Source organism: Agelaius phoeniceus, chromosome 21 (assembly GCF_051311805.1).
Source record: "Agelaius phoeniceus isolate bAgePho1 chromosome 21, bAgePho1.hap1, whole genome shotgun sequence".
In the NCBI taxonomy this organism is placed as follows: domain Eukaryota; kingdom Metazoa; phylum Chordata; class Aves; order Passeriformes; family Icteridae; genus Agelaius; species Agelaius phoeniceus.
The window spans coordinates 11,629,787-11,653,670 of record NC_135285.1 but is presented as its reverse complement, the minus strand read 5'-3'; the positions used below and the strand labels follow the sequence as shown (position 1 = coordinate 11,653,670).

Sequence of the window (23,884 nt, the reverse complement as noted above, 5' to 3'; positions counted from 1 at the left end):
TTTGGTATGTTAAGAAAAAACCCACAGTACACTAATTCCAGCTGGATTTAGTAGTTGATAACATGTGAATCCACTGATTTGTCTGGTATTGATTTGTTTCAAAAATACTCCAGTGAGTTGTAAAAGTTTCTCAGGAAAGTATCACAGAGGAAGAGAATGTAAACCAAAGAGTAAAGTTTTCTGCACAATCTGTAAATTTATGTGAAGAAAACTTAGTTCTCCCATTTCTACCCTAAGTCCTGTGTAAGAAAAGCAGACATGGTGCACATGAAGCAATGACCAAGAACTTGCACAAGGATTAGACAATCCTCATTTCCACAGAATGACTAGCTGCTAAAGCACTTAACACAAACTATTTATTAGTTGCCAAAGCAACCAGTAAAACAAATGGCAAAACTAAATGTCAAACTCAGTGTTTACATGGAAAATGATGGTGTGGGGGTTTTTCATTATAAAATGCTGTAACTGCTGTAGAGATATCACTAATGTAGTATAGTTAGTTCAGAGGGTTACAAATATGCAAACATCCCCAGTCTTTCTTCCTTCTGTTTCTAGATTTTCAACTCCTATATATCACATACTCTACATCCAATAATTGACCTCTTCTAATTAATTAAAATATATACTCTAAAAGTTTGTTATGAGCTAGCTCTCAAAGCTGAATGGACTTGGCAATATGGGCTGAATTTTACCCGAGTAACAAAGAAGAGATTATACCTGTTTCAGATTAATTATTCCACATTCCTGGTATGATGGTAACAGAAAACCTCTGGTCTAATTATTTTCCCCTCAAGAATTACACCAAGACCTACTTGAGGGAAAAAACAAAAAGGAAAAAAAAAAAAAAAAGGCGGGGGGGTGAGGTTCCATCCCTGACTACTGCATAACAAATGATAACAAATGCCCCAAAATAAGGGCTACCCACAGCAGAGGCCTGGCTGTTGCTAACATTTAATGCTAGGTGTTAATTTTAATGAAGGGGTTCATTAAAAATCACAGAATTGTTATGACCAGTCTTTGAGTCACTTAGTATTAGATACAATTTTCTGGATATGGTAATTATTTTACCATTATTTGAACTTTTTATATAGTTTTTCAAGACAGAGTAAATATGCTATATTTCAGAGAATGAGTGAACCACTTTGTATGTTCTGCTTAGCACTGCACCCTGAACTTTTCCAAATAACATGATGAGAAAGAGTATGCATAACAGAACATTTCTCTACCGAGCTACACTTGGGTGTGCAGATTCTGAGGAACTTCAGTTGCTTAGAAGGCTTACATTTACCGTATATTGCATTAATTCTTTTCCTTTGTTCTGGGAAATTCTATTGAGTTATACCTTCCAAAACAACCTAACAGCCATACCATAAATGACAAGCACCTTTCAGCTAACACTGCAGGAACAGAGATGTCTTTTACAGCTAATTCAACTAGAAACTGTGAACAGTTAGCATACTATAAGCTCTCCAGCTGCATTCTCTCTCTCTCTCTCAAACCACAGCAAGGCAGAATGAACAGACTTAAGCTGCTGCCAAGGAAGTTGTGTGAATCACACGGTTCCCGAAAGCATTCAACTTAACTGCTTAAAGCTCTTTCTTAAATGATACTTGTGAGGGACAAGAATCTGCAGCATTATGGAAGACATTAAATCTTCCTGTGGAAGCACTATTCACAATTATATATGCATTTGGTAATTAAATGAGGTCCTTTTAGCCACTAATATAGAAAACATAGCTTGTTGTGAGACAGTCACTTTAATCAGATGCCTGCCTCCTGTTTGAATTTACTGGAAAACTAGTTGGCAAAAGAAGTGGAAAATGGACACATGGTTTTCTCCAGCACTTTGCAAACAGAAATGCTGCAGGACTTAACTGAAAAAAAGAAACCCACAATGTCTCTGGCTACAGTAAACTGTTAATATTTTTTTGAAAGAGAGAAAACTGGGTGGAAGATAAATTTGCAGTGCTGGCAAGTAAAATCAATTTCCATCATCAACACATACAATTATATTTTAGAACACAAAGATGACACTATTCCCTGCACTTAATCCCATTATAGGCTTTGGAATTATTACCAATGATATTGAACTTTTTTTCTGTCTCTGGAAACACATGCTGATCTCTAAGGAGGCAGCATGTCACAGGCAAAACTCAACTAGACCTATTGCTATTAGTAATGCATTCACCTTTGTACTATCGAGACAACTGAACTGATGACTGGCCTTATGGGCTAAGAACCTTTAACTTTAAATCACTATTATCAAACTCCCATGCCTTAAACTATTAACTGGAACATTAAACTACTGCCCAAAGTACTTTGACATCATCTATCATCATTGTAGCTTACCACCTGCAAAGGACTTACTTCTGACCTACAATGTCCAAAGTGGAATTAATTTCAAGGTATAATTTGAATCCAAATAAAATTGACAGCAATATCTGTAAATGTGCTACTTTTAATTCTCCATGTTCAAATATCTCATTACTAATATTTGAGTATTTTTGTTCAGAATTACTCAAAACTAATATATGGCAATACTCCTATTTATTAATGTAGTGAAATAAACAATAAATTGATGCCTTCATGGTTACTTAGATTTCAATTTGAATTTATGCTAACTTACTTAATAAATCTTCTCCTTTCAGAAAAATATATTTTCAGTAAAATGTACTCGATCCCATTTAGTAGCATTTTTCCAGTCACACAGGTGCAGCTCACTGAAAAATTCCTGTGGGTATTACAAAATGCTGATGGCATTCATTGTCTAACTGGCAGTAAGTGAGAACTCTCTAGCTGAGCAAGAAATAAATACAGTAGTCCACAAAAGGGTCAAGCTTTCGAAGGAAATACTAACAGAAGAATGGAGCAATAGGAATGACTCAGCACTTGGTTTCTAGTCATCACATTAATTCTCACTCTGAGTAAAACAACCTTAGAGAGCACTTAAGGGCACTGCAGATTCGGAAGGGAAAATTCACCCTCTCCTAATACTACCAGATACTATAGGATCCCATATTCAATGAAATAGGTACTGCTGAACATTGTCCCAATCAATTTTTGTGGACTCCAGCTGAGCTCACTGCAGTATCATGCTGTATTCCTTACCTAGATCAGACAAGTTCAAAATTCTTGCTTCCAACTTTGGAACTGTATTTTTAATTGCCTTCCATTAGAGTTCTAATAAGGTCTCAGCACAGAGTACCAGTGATGATCACATGCCATGCTGCTAGGACTGAAATTATATTCCATAATCATACAAATGAAGTGTTAACATCAAAGTTCAAGACTTGAGCATGCAGACATGAGTACTACAAAGTAAAAGTCAGAGAACAAAAAGAGTTTATTTGTCTGCTTTATAAATGTAAGAAAGACGTAATCAAATGAGAGGCAATGACTTTGTTTCAAGTCTCTAGTATGAAAAATCAAATCCTCACAAAAGCAAAAGAAAATGTGGGATGATGTGGTGGGTTGACTTTCATGGGCTGTCAGTACTGCCCAGCCTTCACAGGACAAGGTGAAGAAAATAAGATACAAAACCTCTGAGGGCTGAGATAAAGGCAAATTAATTTTAAAAAGCACTGTGTGCAGAAGAAAAAGAAATCACAAGAAAAATTTATCATCTACTTCCCATCAGCGGGCAATAAGAAGCCACGGCCTAACCCAAGCATTGTAGCATGTGCTTAGGAAGATAAACATCTTAATAATAAATGCCTCGTTCCCCCTTTCTCTTAGCTTTTATTGATGAGTGTGTCATATGGTATAGAATATCTCTTTGGGCAGCTTAAATCAGCTGTCCTGGCTATGTACTCTCCCAACCTCTTGCCCATCCCCAGCCCACTGGCCTTTTTGGCAGGGTGTTGGGTTTGGAGAGATAGCCTTGATGCAGCGGGCACTGCTTAGCAGAACCTGGTAACTTATCAACACCTTTCCAGACACAGATACCGAGAACAACACTGTGATGGCTCCTGTGGGGAAGTTAACTTCCAAATGCATTTCTGTATGAAGAAAGTGTTCATTATGAGCTACTTTTGAACTCATCTAATAAAAAAGACAAAATATCCTGTGAACTATTCCTTTATGCAGCAATTAATAATACTGAGCATTAAGCAGGGAAAAGAAAAGCACCTTCCTAAAGAAACTGAAGACCAGGCCAAATGTTTATCTGACTCTGGGAATAGCAATCACAATACTAGGACAAACAAGAGGTTTCCTATAAACAGCTGGTCATTTGACAGGAGCCAACATGAAGAGCTGGGAGGCAGAGGAAAAACACATGGGCCTTTTCTTCATTTTATATTTAGCGTCTCCCTTTTTCTTACTCTCATTTACTTTGTCTTTCATTGGTGAGAAGAAAAGACATTTTGAATGCCAATTAAATTAAATAAATGCATGTCAGCTGTGGTCTGGACTCCTTGGGGTTTCTACATTCACACATGGTTTTACATAATGAGACAGAAAATTGGCCATTCAGGTTCAAGAGATTAAAACAGAACAGCTTTTGAGTTAATAGGTCATATAGCAGGAAGTACATTTCACATAGCCTGATGTTTGTTTAGTCTGGTCACAGCAATAAACAGCAGATTAGCTTTTGTCAACTTATGGATAGTACTCCAGTTTTCCAGATGTTTCTAGAAGCTATTGTTGCTACAAATCTTTTGTCCTCCTGCTGTCCACAATGAAATTGTCTCAAATGTATGTGATCACACAGAAACCTGAAGGAAGAATTTCCTGTGTTATTCACTGCACTGGTTTTTTTTTTTGTATTCCAAGAGGGCTCTTTTTTCTTGATTTATTAAATAATGATGAAAACGCAAGCATTTGTAAAAAAATCCCATATTCTGACACCTGTTCCAACACTAGCAAACACTCTGTGACATCCCTTGAAACTGGAACTGCTTTCATACAAGTCAGCAATCTTTCTTGTTGACTCATGCTACTGATGAACCTTCGGGTTTTCCTATATACTTCACTAGAAGATTTCTGTAATTAAAATTATTTCCTTACTCAAATTTTCAAATGATGTTTTATACCTGCAAGATCTTCTTTGGAGGAAACCAGTCGAGGAGAGCTGTTACCTGGCTCAATTCTTAAAGATAATCTGGAAAAACAAGTTTTTAGAGAAATTAACAAAAAAAAAAAAATCTCAATAAAAGTTGAAAGAAATTGAAGAAGTAATTATTTCGGCAGTGCTAACTAGCATTTTACTGTCTTGGAAGTGTAGTTATTTATTCTGTGATGGAATAAAACAATTTTTTTTAAGTAAATCACTACCTGTAAGAACCAAGAAAGAAACTGAGGAAAGTCTATGAAAGCAGAGGGGGAATTCATTATTTAATCTTCCCTCTCAGTTCAAAAACATAAGTTCATCCAGTCTTTTGCCTTGGGAAAAAAAAAACAAACTCAAAAAGTTAGTAATTTATATACAAACCTAACATTTTATTCCCTCTAAACATGAAAGCAAATTTACTGTTACCATGTTGAAATGTGCACACAGAAATATCTATTTTGTTACTGTGAATTACAGAAAAGAAGCTTAATAGAGCAAAGTGACCAACACCTTATAGTAAAAGAAAGTGATTAGAAGAAAGTATTATATGCCACGCTGCCTCACTCCGTGTTTTATTATGTACTCACTCTTGTGCTCTCAGCATTCCAACAAATCTCCCAATGCACATCACTTCTGCCATTTCTCAAGTTTAGGCAGTCTTAACTAGACATTCATGGGTCCTTTGCTCTGTACCAGTCTGACAAAAAGGTATGAAGGACTACAATGTTAAGTAAACTTTAATGGACTAGGCATAAATCCAAAGAAAACAACTGCTGTCATTGCCCAGCAGTGAACACACACAAGAGCTGGAAAGCTTCAGCACCTTGCTGTGCACCCCAAGGAAAGGCTTTCTGACTTCAGTAAAAACATGCAAAGGGGTGGAGGGAGAAACCTATGACAGCATTTCAAAATATCATGTATGGCTCAGCCATCACTTTCCTTACTACTCTTTATTGGGAATACCTTTCAGTTCCTTCTCTACAATATTCCAACATTGTCAAGTATGTTTTAGTGTGAAGTCAGGTAACAAAGCTACAGTCCTTTTCATGTTTTCGAATTTCTATTCTTCTGACAGTACTAGATTCTTTTAACTACCCAAAGTAATGTATTTCAAGTAGGCAATGAATCATTCCTTTCCAGACTACTTTTCTTTCTGTCCACTTGATTTCTGTGACCAGGAATCAGTAACATAACTCTCCTAGAAAGTTACAATAATACAAGTCAGTGCAAGATTCAAATGTTGATCACATGGGAATTTCTTTCAGTATGGAAAAAAGACAAAAGAACTTAATGAAGTCCTTAATGAATATTTAAGGCAAGTGCATTCTTACACCTTCTTTAGTGACAAAAGTGAGATCAACTTCCATGCAACTACTTGCACTATATTATTTCTCTCTCTTTCTGCCTAAAATTATTCTTGTGAGGAAGAAAAGAGGAACTTAACAGCAGGAAGAAAAACCTAACACCTTTATGTTTTTAACAAGGTTTTAGGAAGAGCTATGCTATGATTACACCATTTAGAAAGCATGTGTGTTTTGTGCTGCACTTAGGAATTCACCAACAGAGCAACAAATGAGTCTTCAGTGCTATCAAGTAAGATTACATCACTCTCCGCTGGTCATCTCCCCAGAATATGGGAAGCTAGATAATGTTGGTTATCTGTTTGGTTATGTTAAACTGCACTCTGAATCTTAGCCCTTTCTAAGTCCCTGACAGTTTGGACGTCGACTTCCATGATGCCAGAATTCTGCAATGTTTCCAGAAAAACTAGAATGCAATTTATCTGTTTTCAACTTATGAAAATACAGATGTATTAAAAGAAGAACAAATAAATGCAAGCCTAAATGTATTTTGGTAAATAGAAAATACTCATGCTGACATGTTATATTTAAAAGAAATTGTTGAGAAAAGGGAATATATTCTGACAACGAGATGTCATTCCTGAGTCACCTTCTCCTTTATTCCCCCTCTCCTCCAGAAGGCTGGAAGCAATCAAAAACATTCTTTATTTCCAAGAAGAGATACTGACAGTCAGTACAGTTTCAATCAGTCCTGGCTTGTTTAGGTGTTCCACCACCTAAATTCAATTTTGCAATTCCTCTGACACTCCATTTTCCATGGAGCAGCACAAGTTCCACACATGCACACACATGCTCAGTGTTTCCCAAAGAGGACCCTGGAGCCAGAATCTGGTGTGGCCCCTGAGAGGCTTAGTGTGTTATTTTCAATAGATCGGTGCATACTTTGAGATCTGATGTGCTTACCACCAACATGCATCATCCATATCCTCACACACCTAACGACATTCTCACAGCTGAATGTTCAATGTCAATCACTAGTATTACTTTAAATAAAAAACTACCTTGGTTCCAGCATGCCTAATAAACCACTCATAAGGCATAAAGACACTCTGTTTCATGTTGGCCCCTGTGTAACATCAGAAATTCATCTCAGAAGTCACTATTCTGTGATATTCATCCAATATCACAGTAGTATTAGGATTTTTTTTTGTTTGTTTCAGAAATCCTTTTCAAAAAAACAAATCTTTGTTTTACCATGGTTAGGAAGCCTAGTTTTAGTGCATGGTCTAATTGCTGACATATGAAATTTCAACATTCCAAAATTATACTGCAAGAGTTCAGCTAAGAGACACATGAGGATAAATCCTAGATATCAGCCTCAGAAACTGCCCACAAAAGCTGAAACCTCAAAACTGAGGAGTTAGTATTAATAATCTAAGGTCAAACAAAAATTGAAAGTAAAATCTCTAGGAAAAAAATCAGCATAGAGATTTGCTGAATTAACAAATACCAATCTCCCATCGGAAATTAAGACAAAGCTTCTACAGGAACAGGTGCAGAAGAGTATGTGAAGGCTTTGTTCTTGGATTGTAGAAAGATCATTGAACAATTTCTGGTTTTTTTAAGCCTGATACTCAAAATATTTTCTGGAACACGTTAGGGCAGGTCTGCTCTGGAAAGTAAGCTGGATGGACCTCTATTTCAACCTAGTTTTAAATAACACTCTGCTACTGGGCCATACAGCTCATTTTAGAGTAACCTTCCTAGCAAGCAGGAAAAGAGGAACCTAACATAATGCAGAAAATAAAATAGGGAGTCAGTCTTGAACACAGTCCTTTCTCATGGAAGTATGCTCTCCAGTACAGGATGGAACTATTGCTAGGACAGTACAGCCACTGTTACTCAATTTTTCTTGTATCAAGAAAGTAAATTAAGACAAAGAATAGTCTTTCACAGAAGTTTAGCTGCTCCATGTTATTAATCTTTGCTGAAACAAGGATGATATTAGTTGCATCAAAGCACTCCAGTCCTCAAAGCTGTCCTTTAGGGCATTTCTGACCATTATTTGCATACCAAACAAGATGGTCTGCATATCTGAAACATTCTGGGCTGCCTGTCTAGCATTAAACAGTAGGTCCTATGACAGTATGTCAAGCAACAGTAGGTTGCTGGGAGCTTCTGCTGGAAGGATACTGTCCCCAGGTATCCCCCAATATTCTCCTGCTGCTGCAGAGGCTGCAGCCCATGGCTTGGACAGGTGCATTCTTCACTGAGAAACACCTAGTTGGATGACTTGGACCCAGAGAGCGGTAGGGAATGGTGCCACATCCAGTTGGGGCCAGTCCCTAATGGGGGTTCCCCATGGCTCAGTTTTGTGCACAGTCCTATTTAATATCATTGTTGATGATCTGGACAAGAAGATAGAGTCCACTCTTGGTAAGCTCAGTAAGCTGGGTGGGAGTGTTGATGTGCTGGAGTGTAGGAATTCTCTGCAGAGGGATCTGGACAGGCCTGGATTCATGGGCTGAGATCAGTGATGTGAGGTTCAACAAGACAAAGTCCTGGTTCCTGCAATTCAGTTACAACAACGCCATGCATTGCTACAGGACGGGAAAGAGTGGCTGGAGAGTGGTCCAGGAGAAAGAGACCTAGGGGTGCTGGTCAACAACAGCTGAGCACAAGCTCGCATATGCCCAGGTGGGCAAGAAGGCCAGTGGCATCCTGGCCTGTACCAAAAGTACTGGGGCCAGCAGGACTGGGGAAGTGATTCTCCCTCTGTACTGGCGAGGCCAAAACTTGAATCCTGGATTCAGCTCCGGGAGTCTTACTGCAGGAAAGACATTGAGGTACTGGAGCATGACCACAGAAGGGCAACAAAGCTGAGAAAGGACCCAAAAGATAAGGCATATGAGGAACAGCTCATGGAGCTGGTGGAGCTTAGCCTGGACAAAAAGAGATACACGGGGGACCTTCTCTGCAATTTTCTGACTGGAGGGTATAGCCAGCTGGGGAGCAACCAGCAACAGGCCTAGAGGGAATAGTCTCAACCTGTGCCAGGGGAGGTTCAGGTTGGACATCAGGGAGAATTTTGTCACACAGGGGGTTGTCAGGCATCGGGAAAGGGCTGACCAGGGCGGTAGTAAAATCATCATCCCTGGAGCTGTTCAAGAAACAACTGGATGTGGCACTCAGTTTACCTAGTCTAGTTGACAAAGTGGTGATTGGTCAAAGGTTGAACTTGATGATCTTGGAGGCCTTTTCCAACCTTAGTAATTCCATGCTTCTATGATTCTATTTTTGTGTCCTGTGGTAGAGGCAGTCAAGCCACAATTACAGCTACTGAACCATATGGCCACTGGATCACTATGAATCTAAGACTAACAATGAAGGTTTTCTTCCACCCCACCTTTTACCACAACTCTTGGTGGAAAAGATCCAGGGAATACAGCTGCCTGGGAGGCTTACTGAAGATGAACTGCAACGAGGGTTCACTGCTGCAAGTACTAATTTAAGTACTACTACTTACTTTAAGTGCTAAGACTGGCATTTAATACCTGCTCCCATAGGACTGGAACTAACACGGTACAGCTAGGACTTCTATAGCACCAGCATTGCTAGGAGTCAGTATAGCCTTTTAATTGCCAATCAATTTCTCTTTAATGTTTTCCCACAGCTTCTTGTCTTAAGCATCTTGCCTTATCTGAACCTAAATTTGAACTGATTTTTCTGTAAGTCATCTTATTAGTCTATTGCCTAATATGCTCTGAAGAACCAAATTATAGGCATAGGTAGCAGCCTGATGGTCCTGTCCTGTCCCAACAGATAATACTGAAACACAAATAACAGTCTTCAAACTGGTTTCACTCAAGAAACAACTGTGAGAATTCAAGGCCTGACCTAACAATGCCAAAAGGTCAGCAAAAAAATTTCTAGGAATGGTTGCAAGGTATGTCTGGTTAGGAGAGGATGTGGCGTTGCACCACAATGCTACATACTGCTAAAACTGAGCAGCTTCTGCAGAAAACAGTATATGGGCTGACCAAGAAAGATCTGTTATTTTTAGGATATGACATCATCGTCAGGGGTTTTTTGGAGCATTCCTACTTGCTGACAAGCACAAACCTAAAGGAAGCAATTGGACTGGCACAAAAAAATTGTAGAGAAAAGCTTTGTTTATATAAAGTGGCTGCCATATTTTCCTTGCCAGTGTAATTGAGGTTTTCATTTGGCAAAACGCATGTTGGGATTCTGCCAATATGTTTTAGGACAACTATCTAAGCGTCTCTTCCTGACAGCCTGGTACTGAGATAGTTCTGTTCTTCATGCCAAAGGTGACACACACTTCTCTGCAGAGAGCATTAATGCTGTCCCTGGCTCAAAAAGAGCAGTCACTGCAAAGAAAAAGACAGAAGAGGTTCTTACCCACTCTAAAAACTTAGTACTCTCTGCATTTTTAAAGCTTACAGTTTCTCCTGGCATGGGACCAGAAAATGCTATGAAACTAAAGGGAAACTGACTGAGAGGAAAATGTGAAATCAAATACTTAAAACAAAATCCAAAAACTTCTTACCTAGTGTAAAATGGAAGAGGAATGAGAGCTTTCTTTAAGGGTAGATGTGATGTGTTTTGATGAATTAATTAAATTAATTTTATTAATTAGTTATATTTAATTAGTTATATTAGTATATATAGTTATATTAACTCATTAGTTTTATTCTGATGAAACAAACATGGTAGAGAAAGATCAAAGTTCTCCAATGCATATAAGCTGTAGCAACTTTCCTGTGGTAAGAATCAAATCTTTCCCTCTTTTTAATACCTTTTGTGACTTTACTCCAGTTTTTCCTTGCCACAGTGAAGCCTGGAGCGAAAACCACTACACTTGATTGAATTAATCTCACAAATAACTAAAATTTAAAAATGAAGGATTAAATGATCTTTAAGATATATCAAATGCCTTCAAGCATTATTAGCAAGGTTGCTACTAAAGTTACATTAATATTCAAATTTAAAATGGAATTACTTCTAGTTTTTACAAATATTATATGATGGTGTCATATGTTTATGGAAAACACTTGTTTAATTCATTTTTTCTGAAATAGTACAGTTCATGAAAGATGTTGTATACATGGTGTTAAATTGATGCATCATCAGGAAACTCCATCTAAAAATCAAATTTAACAATATGAACAGTTTCTTTAATCCAATCCAGGGGTTGTAAAGCCTCTACTAACTACAGTTCTTCACCTTTACCAATGACTGCTTAGTTTAATTTTTCTCTGTCTTCACAACTTTAACGAAGCACAGAAGCGTGTGCAAAATTAGTAAATAAAGACCATTTGTTAAATTTCAACACTGAGGTTTAAATCTCAGACTACCCTTAATAAAATTCTTGGACCTCTTGACCTTTTCAAAGGCTCTGTGCACTGATCATGGTCAGTGTGCATCTCTTGCACAATGTGTCTGTGAGTGAAACATATACAATGTCACGAGACTGAGTAAAGGAGTTTACACATTCCTTTGGACCATCATTTACTTAAACCCTCAAGCATGCAAGCATGGATGGCCAGAACTGCATACAGTGCTCCATGTAAGCTCTCACCAGCCTCTTCTGAAGCAGTATAAACACTCTATTTTTTCATAGAAACACTATATTTGATAGGCAGTAGGGATGAATTAGTCCTTTCATAGCTGTATCTCACTTGTGACAGCTATCTACTGATCAACACCTATAAATTAGTGTTAGAATAATTATATATCATTCCAGGGTTTGTGGCACTATCATTTTAGTCATCAGATTCTTTCTTTGCGATGTCCAAACCACGTTCTATTTCAATGAGCCCTTCCATCACAGTTTTATTAGCATATGGTCTAAGTATACATAAATTCTGAGACAAAATTCTTAACTGAAGTATTTAACAAAACTGGTAACAAGACTGGTTTTAAGGAAGTTCATTACCACCCTGCTCTCTAAAACATATGCTAAAATATTTTATACTAGCATTGTATGACGGAACATATGTTTGCTTTGAATACTTCAAATTCTGCTTACCTAAATAGTTACTCTATTTGTCAACAGCTAATTGTATAGCATTGGATCTAGCTTGGTTGAGCTACTTAAAACCTCAGTTCCTTAGCCTATGACTTAACTTTCTAGATCTCTCAGAATTACTGGCCAGGGATTATCACTTTTAACTAGAGTACATTCACATATTGACCAATGAGCTCTCTGGCATCTGCTTCAAACCTCTGTGTGGGTTAACTCTTCTCTGGGTCTTTTGTAAACATTGTTTTAATATGCTTAAACCCCCAGAACTTAAACCTCCAAATCATAAGTATTAACTTATTAAAAACAGTAACTTGACATTGGTAGATGTTCTCAATGTATTATTCATAATACTACAGAGTCAATGCTGGACATCTTGGAGATAACTTTAGTGTTACTGAACAAAATGCCCAGCACACAATCATCATGTAATAGAATAAAGACTAGATTTTCATCTACTCTAAACTGTTACTTTGTATTAGTACATTTCACTTTGTAAATTTGCTTATAGTCATAAAGAAAGACAGTAATTCTGGATTTTACTTAGCAGAAACACCTTCAAACATCTTCAGCCAAGGGCTTTTTGCTCAGCTCTTAATAAAACTAATGACTAAGTAATCTTTCTGTTACATTTCTCAATGCCTGAAGAAAAGAACAGTACTTACTTGTAATTGTCATCTTCTACAAACTTCTGAAGTTCTTCAATGTAACGGACAGACTTCAAATACTTTTGCACATGGGGAAGTGTTGTGAGATAATCTGTGGGATGTTCAAACAAACAAACAAAAACCATTAACATTTATGTAATCCAGAATTATAATTTTTTCAGGTGATTTTTTTTTCTGGTTCTTATGATACCTTCATGGAAACAGAATTTGAACCTCCCTAAAAAGTAAATTGGGCAGAAATACTACTTTGACCCTAAAAAGGTGTTAAAGACTTTACTGAGTAAAAGTGACGCTCTCAGTTGTTAAAGAAAATACAGATACATTTCATCATCATGAAAGCCGGTGGATTTCATTAGATGTTATCTCACTGGTGGAAAAAAATTATCTGCTGCAAAACTGCTTGAATTTTTTGTTCCTTGTTCTGGGGAAAATCAAAGCCTCTAGCCATAGGTATTAGTGCTTCTCATATGTCCAAGAACTGAGGAGACTTAAAAGTTGTTAAATAACTAATTAATAATTACAATGCTGAATATCAAGAATGAAAGACACTAAGTTCAGAATGACAGAAAAACCTCTTGACACATGGTGCATGGACAGGTACATGCCTTGTAGTACATAACTAAAGTTTTGCGGTCTTGTAAAGGTAACTGTTTTAAAGGCATCCATTATCCCAGAATATTGTTTCAAGGCCGTATTTTAATTTTCATCTGAATTTTAACAAAGGACTCAAAGTTAATGCAAAGCACTGCAGCAAGCTACCAAAATTGTAAAAAGGAAAGGGTCAATGAAATAAGGATGTTTCTTTGTCATCAAAGTTTTCAGAGACAATATGAAACTCACAATAAGAAAATGGTACCTGAATGATCTAGTTGTTCAGAATCATACGTAATTATGCCTAGTACCTACCTTTAAATACCTTGAAATACGGAAGTTGACAAAAAAGAGCTGGATACTTAAGCATACAGAGTAAACATCTCACCTTGTTTTTCCACAAACTAACAATCCTTTTTCTTTAAGCTCTCCAAAACTTCAGCTTTAAATTTTCTGAATTTTATTGTTTAGCTGCACTCAAGGCTTTTCAGCTTCTTTCAAGTTTAACCAATGAAAAGTTGTGCTAAGTCACCAAGAGTACACTGAGTATTCACTAAGACACCAAAACCAGCACATTTATTGATATACAGCTTCACTAGCAGGCTAGAACTGCAGAAATTATTTTTAGAGTAAAATTCTGTTGACAAAAAGAAACAACCCCTCCTTTTCCTGACTTCATCCAGGAGCAACATACGTGCAAAAGCTTAGCATATTGAACAACTCAAGTGTAGACTGAAATATTTGTATTTCATTTTGTAAATATATCACCAGGATGCTAACAACAAAATGATACCCAAATTAACACATTCCACACTCTAGACATCGTATCCACTGCAAAGTAAAGGGAAGATATTAAGATAATTCTCTCTGATTGCCTCTGGTGGAAACAGTATATAAGCCAAAGGCAACAGCTGTACTTGAAAGAATGTCATTTGTACCCCTCATGTAACAGTAAACTCTACACAACCTCTGTTATAGCTCTTACAATTTCAAATACATGCTTATCTGCCCAATTTGCTGGTAAGACTGAAGCTACACAGAAGTGGAAGCTACACCACTTACTAGTGTTCGACTCTACCAACATTAGCCTCTTGTGTTCCTCAGAATCTGCTTCCACAGTTTCACACTAAAGAAATTTTAGTTAAGGCTTGATAGGCATAACAACATTTACCAACCATAGTTGCAGGATACTTGCAGATCAGCTATTATTCGGAGAATATTGTTCATTTGATTGGATCTTTGTTCATTCTCCATTATGCTGTCTGAAGCAGGGTATGCAGAATCTATGTAGATTAAATCCAAGAGATAAATTCCTGAAACAAACAAATCAATCAACCAATTGATCTAGTGTTTCAAACAGAAACAGTTGCAGAATTTTTAATGAATACAGCAGCCAGAAGCTGCTGAAAGGAGATCTTGGGATTTGCATTTTGAAAATTTCCATAATTACTGCTTGAGTTCTATGACACCCCTTAAAAAGAAAAGCGTTTTTGCACTTAGGCTACTGCCTACTATGAGCAATTTGCAGGACCATAAAAAGGACACTAAAAAAAGAGAGAGAGCTGCCCCAGGCAGTGGTGCTGACAGTGGGGGGACACAGTGCTGCTGGCTCCCATGACCAGAGACCACTGCAATACCTCCTTTGTCTGCCACCAGTAGGAAAAGAGCTCCATTAATTTTTCTGCCCTGAGACTTAGGAATACTTTATGGAAATCCTTTGCAAGACTTTTTCTCACTCAAGCTGAGCTCACCACGTATCTGTTTCCTCAGATCTCTACCATCTTGACCGGTACATTGCTCGTTGGATCACACTGTGTTAGGTCCAGCATTAGCCAGGTTGCAATACCTAATTTCTTTAGGTTTTTACCTTATTCATTCATGCATTCTGAAAAAGCCTTACACTGCTTAGGGATGAATGAATGAATGAAGAAATCACATGACCTGTTATTGAAAACTGAAGAGACAGACAAAGAGGCGACAACAAGCCAGAACAAATTCAGTTTGTTATGAACTGTTTAATGCTTTGCCTGGAAAGCATAAGGCCATAACTGTCTCTCAAGTGCACAGCAATCTGTGAATTTGGACTGTGAAAGAACCATATATGCCCATTAGACCCACTGACATGATAAACAGAAGAGTGCCCTAGAGACCAAAGGTAATTTAATAATCCCACCAAAACCAAAAGGGACATTTAGACCTTGTAAATGAATGGAATAGAGCTGGATTAACAACTGAACAACATACAAACCATGGGAATTTCCAGTCATGCTGGAGTTAAAACAAAGAAAAAAGATGCTTAGAAATCAGGTCAAGTTTTATAGTCTAGTTTAACTTTCTGCAATGACACAGATCAGTCCTTCAAAAATTTTCATCCCATATTAAAAATCCTCTCTTGAAGAAATAGATCTCATTTTTATATATTTATTTATATAGCTATATAATTATGTTAATATGTTTTATATATAATCACATTTATATATTTTTATATATCTCATAAATATAAGTACAGTTTATAAACCAGAGGTTCATATGACTCTGACTACCTTAACAGTTTTATCTTAACAGTAACCTGCAGTGTTTATTGCTTTCTCCCAAAAAGTATCTTCTAAAAACCATTCTCAACTTATCTTCATTTCTTTCTCTACACATTTCTACCTCTAGAAAGACAGAATGATGTATCATCAGAAGTTATGAATGTTTTGACTTATTGTTTTATTTGCTTCCTTTTATTAAAACAAAACAAAAACCCCTCTGTTTTTGTAATTTATATTAGTAGTTGGTAGTTTTAGACCTACTGATTAAGTATGCCAATGTGATTCTACTTCTCAGCTACAGTAATTCTCCAAGCCAAAGGATGAGTTTAAAGGAAGAGGGAGTAATTGGGATTTGCTTCCCTAGATTATAAAAATATATACAAAAGCAGAGAGGCAAAAAGGAAAAAAGTATGACTTTATGTGATTAGAAGACAATTTTGTACAAGTTTGTCAAGGGCAGCAATACCTGCTCTTTGTTTGTCCTTTTTCACTCTTGTGAAGATAAGCTATTAATCATACCAGTTTATTATATCTCATACTAAATTTCACATATCATACCAGAGAAATATAAACAGCACTTTTGTCCTGCTTTGTTTCCACATTTCAGTATTACTTAGCTTAAAAAGGGGGAAAACCAAACCCAATTATTATTTTCACCTTTTCTGAACTTTATCTGAACAAGGGTTTCAACTACACTGGGAACTGCTTCAGCCATCATCCCACACACTCGAGAGACCCTAACACCTGCACAAGGCCAGCACAGACCGGGCAACTTACACCTCAGAATGAGGGAAGAACTCAAATTTCCCTAATATTAGAGTGGCTTTGTAGCAGTTTAGTGTTGAGCAAATCCTGAGTCCCCAAGGTTTTGCAATGGCCTAGAGGTCATACCTAGACTGAGGTTCCATACAGCAGCTCTTCACTGTCCTCTCCTGTCAAGTGGCACATCAAAATGTAGTTAGAGTTATGACTGTAAAGCTTCTATTTCCTCATAGCCTCTCCACTGCAACATGCCTTCTGGCAGCCTGGGAAAAGGCCACTTTCCAGCTATTCTGAGCAAGTCTGCAGCTTTTCTCATTGATATTAAAGGTATAAACACATTTCCACTCTGCAGCAGTGCTTGTAAGCATTTTTTCAGGACAAAGAATCTATTTTCCAGGACAACATACAGATGAGGACCAACAAGGTATACAAGCACCAAAAAGGATGAAAGGTGTTAGCTTAGGCCCTGCAAATTCCAAATAAAAGTGTAAGGAAATGGGCTATTGGTAGGTCGTGGGGTGCAGAAAGAAAAAACTCAAACTGACAGATGTCAAAAAAATTAAACTGAATGTAACATGCTAGAATATAAAAGAAGACATTTTTTGTAATTACACACCAAGCCACCCCTTTCCCATATTGCTCCTCTCCCTCTCTTCCTCTAAAGCAAGAAGGATAATTAAGTTTTATGATTTTTTTTTAATCTTGGCAGTGATATTTTAAACTCTTCTATATATTTGATGCAATCGTAGGCATAGATAAGAATCAGTTCATTTTGCACAGAGGAATGACAAAATTATTCCCTTCAGCAAAAGACTTCAAGACCCGTTTCTCAAAGGAAAGCCTCAGGGCTGCCCCATGCCAAAGCAAACACACAGCACTAACTTTTCAAACTTTGGCTCACATTTGTGCTACTGTGCACTGAAAAAAGCTGGGATGTGAGGCCACCGGGATATTTTCCAGACGGTGAGCTCATGGGCAGCTTCTTCCACAGGCAAGTATCTTTTCCAGTGATACTCACTTTTCTCCATTGTCACCAGAACTAATTTTGCAGCTGGATATTGTATGCAGACAACAGTGTTCATTAGTTTATGGTCCCATGGAAGTAACAACACATGCTAAGGAAAGCAAAGCCAAATAATCCAGGACTACATTTATTAATGAAAATCACTTTGTGTAAAGGGGACAAATTATTTTTAAGCTGGCAAAAGAAAACCAAACCTGTGATACCAAGCTTTTAAACTTCTACTGGAGAGTTTAAACAAAGAAGTAATATAAGTAACAGTTTAAAGACAGGAAAACATTAATATGGCAAAAAAGTGAACTTCAAATGTAGCAGTCAATGCCACATTTTGAGTCCTCCACCCACCAGACAACAATTTCCAAGGCTAGATTTTATTGAAAAAATATTTATGGAGAACTGCAGTGTTCAGCAGGATACAAACCTAAGTCTGTATACTTGTGTCTTGATTTACAGTTAAGCTTCTCCTATTATTTTCTTTATTCAATACTCAAAGCTTCTGAGAAACTAGCACTGAGACAGATAATAAATAAGCATACTTTGGAGTTGATGGGTACTAACAAAGAGGTCTTCAGAAAAATACTCCCAAGCCCTCAAAAAATGAGTGGTTATTCAGCTTCATTCAGTTCTGAAGAACCTGAACCGGAGCATGTAAGCTTTAAAATGTTCATGAACGACTACAGTACGCAATTTGTTCCTCATTAAGAAAGACGGACATAACATGCTATGAAAGACAAAACACTTTCAGTCAAGTAAATAACATGTACAAATTTATACTAATGAGAAAAGCTGGGCAGGTATTACTTTAAATAGCAGTAACAGAAACAAAGAGAAATCTGGGGTTTTTGGCATTTTCTTCCAAGTTAGAAAGCCTGGGTTCAAGTTTTCTGTTCTGCCACAGATTTCTTTTACCTGAGCAGCACCATTTATTCTTAACAATTCAGAATTTGGGGAGTTTATGACAATTTGCAGGCACGAGGTGTAATCCAAAACTTGAAGCACCTAAAATTGTTTCACAAATATACGCTGTTGCAAAACCAATCATAAAAAACATCTGCACAGATAAAGACTGAAAACTTGCATCATTATCAACAATCTTTTTTACTTTTTATTTTTTTAAACTTTTTTTATAATGACTATAAAACTATACTGAAAAATAGTAGGGCTGACAAACAAAAAATTAGGTGGTTAAACCACCCCAATATTTGATATATACTTTCATGCATAGTGGTCTGTTAAGGGTCTGTGCAATTCTGCAAATGCAAGTAAGCTGGGAAACAGCTGATGTATGATATTTTTGTCAGTCAGACATTCCCTACTTTGCAACAAAAAATAATTAGCTGATACAGAAGTATTTCACACAAGCCTGGGGACTTCAATTTATTATTCTTAGGTAACATTTTGATCATGTACTATAATAAATATCACAGTTATTTGGTAAATTGAATTGTTACTGTGAATAAACACATGGTGTAAAAGGAGGTAAAAAACCCCCTAAATGTTTTAATGAACAGTTTAGTTCCCTACTTAAAATCATGTACACTTCTAAATATTCACAGCCCCTGAATGCACATATGCTGCTGTGTAACACAGATGTCTGGGCATAAAGCATTTCTTCAGTACAGGAAGCAGAGTCTGCAAGACATGCAGTAACTGGCACACAGAACAGAAGAGAATCTGTGGAAAGTAATTATTTTCCACTTTTGCTCCTCACAAATTGAATAATGACACTGGTGTGACAGGAGGACCAGAAGAGACAAGGATATATTTCCAATTTGTAGTCAAGTATATTTATGAAAGCATTTTCCTATATACAGTAATGTGGTTGTACCATACTAAACAAAGCAGAGGACAGAGGGACAGTAACTTATCAATTAACTATGTGGTAGAAAGTCTAAACTACTACAGTCAGCAGTTTATAAAACCAAAGACACCATTGTTAGGAGATTAGCTCATAGGCAAAAAAGCCAACTGTTTTGTGGTATTGCTGGTTTCAAGAAGACTGGATATTTTCCAAGGATTAAGGGCTGGAAAATTTTTCTACAAAACCAAATGTATATACTGGTTAACCTTGGTAGGATTGGAATACTCTAAAAAAGTCAGAAGACAAACCTTTGCTAAGGCAACACCATGTAATTTGTAACATACAGCAATGTATTCATCATAAAATGTCTGAAGAGAGACTTCACACATTTATGACATGGTCCCATGGACAGCCGTCAAGGTGATTACAGGATTGGAAAGCTCGCCATATGAAAAAAGGCTAAAGGAATTGGGTTTGTTCAGCTTAGAGAAGTGAAGAGGCAGGAAGGGAACCTAACTGCTCTTCCAGTACACACAGAGCAGTCACAGGGAAGATGGAAATACTCTCTCCAGAGTGATAGCAACAGGTCAAGAAGTGATGGGGGAGCATTCTATCTGCATATAAGCAAATTTCTTCTCTGCAAATACACTTAAATATTGAAATAGGTTTCCCAGAGGAGGACAGCAATTTCCCTTGCTGGAAATACTCAAGATATGGCTTGACTGGACACTGGGTAACCTAATTTATGGCCCTGCTTTCCACAGAAGGTAGATCAGATAATCTCCAGGGATCTCTTCAAGCCACAACTCTACTGTTCTATGACAAGCTTGAAAAATGCGCTGGCCTATACCTGGATATCTATTATTGAAGGGGAGTTTGGAGTACAGCAGTTATATGGACTAATTTGCTGCAGCAGGAAGGCTCTGCACATACAAGCAGACAATGGACCCTAATTTTAACTGTGAATAAAGTGAGTACTTCAAGCAATCTCTTTTATCATGTGATATAAGCAAAATTTACCTTATAAAAATGTAGAGCTAGAGAGGGCACCTTATTTTGGTTCATTCTGTCTCAGCAACATCAACTAACAAAATTAAAATTTGATGTTGATTCCATAGTCTTTCCTGAGTAATCTCACCCTATTCAACCCCGGGAATTAATCATCCCACATTTGTCACCACAGCAATGAAGCCTAATATAGAAAAACAGATCAATAAGAGCAGCAAAACTCAAGGAACTTTCAAACTAAAATACCAGTTTGTGAAAGAAAATGTTACCAAGAACTCAACTGGAATTACATTCAAGAAGCTGTACCGTGAATCATCTCTGACTGGTGCAGATCATTTTGTTATCCACTGAAACAGGCTAAAAAATTCTGAAGCTGTCTGGACCTTTCTACCAAAGCTTTCCCCCTAAACAAATCAGATTTTCTCCAGAATACTGTCTTTTTTTTTTTTTCAATTTCCCCCAAAGCCCAGCTATTTCCTAATACATTTCCCATGAATCAGGAAAAATACATTACAGAAGATTAAATGCTTTAAGAGTGATGCATTTTAACATTTTTAAATGCATGCTATCCAATGTCAGAAAGCAGAAAATACTTAAAAAAGACTATAGGAAAAAGGCAAAGGTACAATAGCTGTTTTCCAGATGTTGCTTCCTGTCAGCAGCAAGTAGTGGTTAGAAACTTCCTGAGACAGATCTTACATAAACACTTTCGGGTTTAAGTCTGGGTGGTAATTTTTCTTTACAATGTTTTTTCTCTGGATCCATCCATTTTTTCTTTTTCCTGCTATTCCTACAAAACCACTTTTCCTTTTTTAACTTTTGAGCTTGAAAGATCTTGTGGCAAATGAATCTGGCAATTTAACTGCACCCTGTCTGGAAAAAAAATCTGTTTAATTTCTCAAGGTTTACCTTTTTAAGATTGGCACATTCTTATCTCTTTCTGCTTACCTTGAATTTCTGATCACTGACTCAAAGTTAATTTCTATGGCCATATGTTTTATAGTATTTTCACTCATTTCTCAAAGCCAAGTCTTTCAAACCACTCCTTGCCAACTGCATTACCCTACTGAAGACAACTGTCAGACTTCACAGCCAGAAATAACTGGATGTTAGTACCTTTCTGCTAGTAGGGTGTTTTGTTCTCTAATCATAGACTTTAATACAAGCTGATTGCTGAGATTCTCAGGATGAAGGAGAAATCAACTATGAAATCTTTTGCAAATCACATAATTCAGCGTAAAGCCTCTTAAAAAAAACCAGTGAACTGCACTTCCCAGCATTACAAATCCAAGGAAAAGGTATGCCCATTTGGTCCAAGCAGAATGCCCACACAAAGGCAAATCCTGTTTTTTCTCTTCAGTCCTGCCCAAGGAGCAAACACCTATTGTTATCCAAACAATTCAGTTATGCTATACACACCTGGCATATCCAAATAAAAGCTCCCTGTCATCTATCAAGTTGGCACAACTTCTCTTTTTCCCTGTAGACAAAACTGCAACAGGTTGAAGAATAAGCTTTGTCATATGCTATTTAGAACAACCCATACACAAAAGCTTATGGGTTATTTAGACAGCTTTTAAGAGACAAAAAAGCAGTCAGTACTTAATCAAAAGGCTGATCTGTGTAAAAATATGCTTCTTGTTCAGCAAAGAGGACAGTCACAGAAACAGAGTTTGGCTAATTTTGATTTTTCAAATATTTTATTTATAACATAATTACCTGTAAGAGAATGCTTAATGACTAAAAAATACACCACAAGAGAAGTCTCTAGGCTCCTTCACTGAGTAAAAATTTTAGGCATTTAACTGCATTTATTTAAGTGCCCTAAAATCAATGGACCTAAACTATACGTTAAAGAGCTTAAAAGTGGTTATGGATACTTTATAAATATGGGCCTAAATCAACAACCTCATCCTCAGGAAATAGTTTTTTTTCAAGAACCTTGGTGCTGTGGGATATAACTTCAAGTTAGAAACCTGCATTTTCCTATAAAAGCAAAGAATCTAAAACTGTTCATTTTAAAATGAAAACTAAATACTCCACCCAAGTAGTAATCTAGCTAGAGAATCACCTATCTAGCTCTACAAGCACTTAGGAACTGGAGAAACTGATCAGGAAACAATGACAGGAAACAACCACTCTAACATCCTGACAAACACTCATGGCAACCCACTCCCTTTGCTCTTCCTGCTGCCACTTCCCTCCCTTGAGCAGTGCTCTCCTAGGCTGAAAAAGCACCTTGGGAAGGAAGGAGTGTGAATCATACGTTGAAAGGAAGTTTCATGGGGATATTGCTAAATCAGTCAAAAATTAACAGAATTATCACTTTCTGATTCTATTAAGCCAGCTTTTTCAGTATAAAACTGGTACAGTATAAAATTGGAAAAGCTTTGGACTGCTTTAATCCCAAGTGTCCAGACTATGCTCCTAACTAGCACTGAAATGGCCACTCCAGTCAGTGGTCCTCTCTCTTTAGAATAGAAAGGAATAAGCTTCTGAGTTAAAATAGAAAATAATTAACATAACAATAGTAAATTGAAGGAATCACAGGCCATAGAGGGAAGGTACAAAAAACTTAGAAAGCCTAAGGCATATTGAATTGATAGTGTAATATAGTTAGACGTGAGGTTTTTTCTGACATTCACTTTTATGATGGAAATAATCTGTCATTATAAAAACAACTGCTTGTTCATGTTTTAACTTGAACAGAACTGGTTTTAATACAGTATCTTTAAACCTCTTTATTTGTCCTCTGGTTAACTCAAGTGCCCTCATATTGGTTTCCTCCAATTCTACAAAACCCAAATATCTTCAAAACTGACTGACAAATTGCAAACAAGCCCATTATTACAATACAGCCCATTAGTACAATACAGCTTTCTTATGATGTCAATGATATACAGTGACTGAAACAACCATTTGGTTTCCTAAACTGTAATAAAAAAGTGCCATTTTTATGTTGTAAAGTTTCACTTTTAATTTGCTAATTTCTTTGCAGGATTCCCAACAAGTTATAAGGGCAGATTTTAAATTCATTCATTCATTTGACAAATCTTTTTTAAACCCAGAGCTAATAGCTAACAACCAAAAACGTTCTACACG

General features: G+C 37.0%; 1 protein-coding gene across 5 annotated transcripts in view; it reads right to left on the bottom strand.

Moving 5' to 3' along the window:
* RALGPS1 (Ral GEF with PH domain and SH3 binding motif 1) overlaps positions 1 to 23,884 on the bottom strand; it is a 76,766-nt gene that overhangs the window by 17,127 nt on the left and 35,755 nt on the right. For all 5 annotated transcript variants that reach the window (XM_077189370.1, XM_077189366.1, XM_077189367.1 and 2 more), the window contains 3 exons: positions 14,832 to 14,969; positions 13,063 to 13,156; positions 5,034 to 5,101 (listed from right to left, as the gene is read on the bottom strand). In XM_077189370.1, the coding sequence (XP_077045485.1) occupies positions 5,034 to 5,101; positions 13,063 to 13,156; positions 14,832 to 14,969 (300 nt within the window). The remainder of the gene's footprint in view (positions 1 to 5,033; positions 5,102 to 13,062; positions 13,157 to 14,831; positions 14,970 to 23,884) is intronic.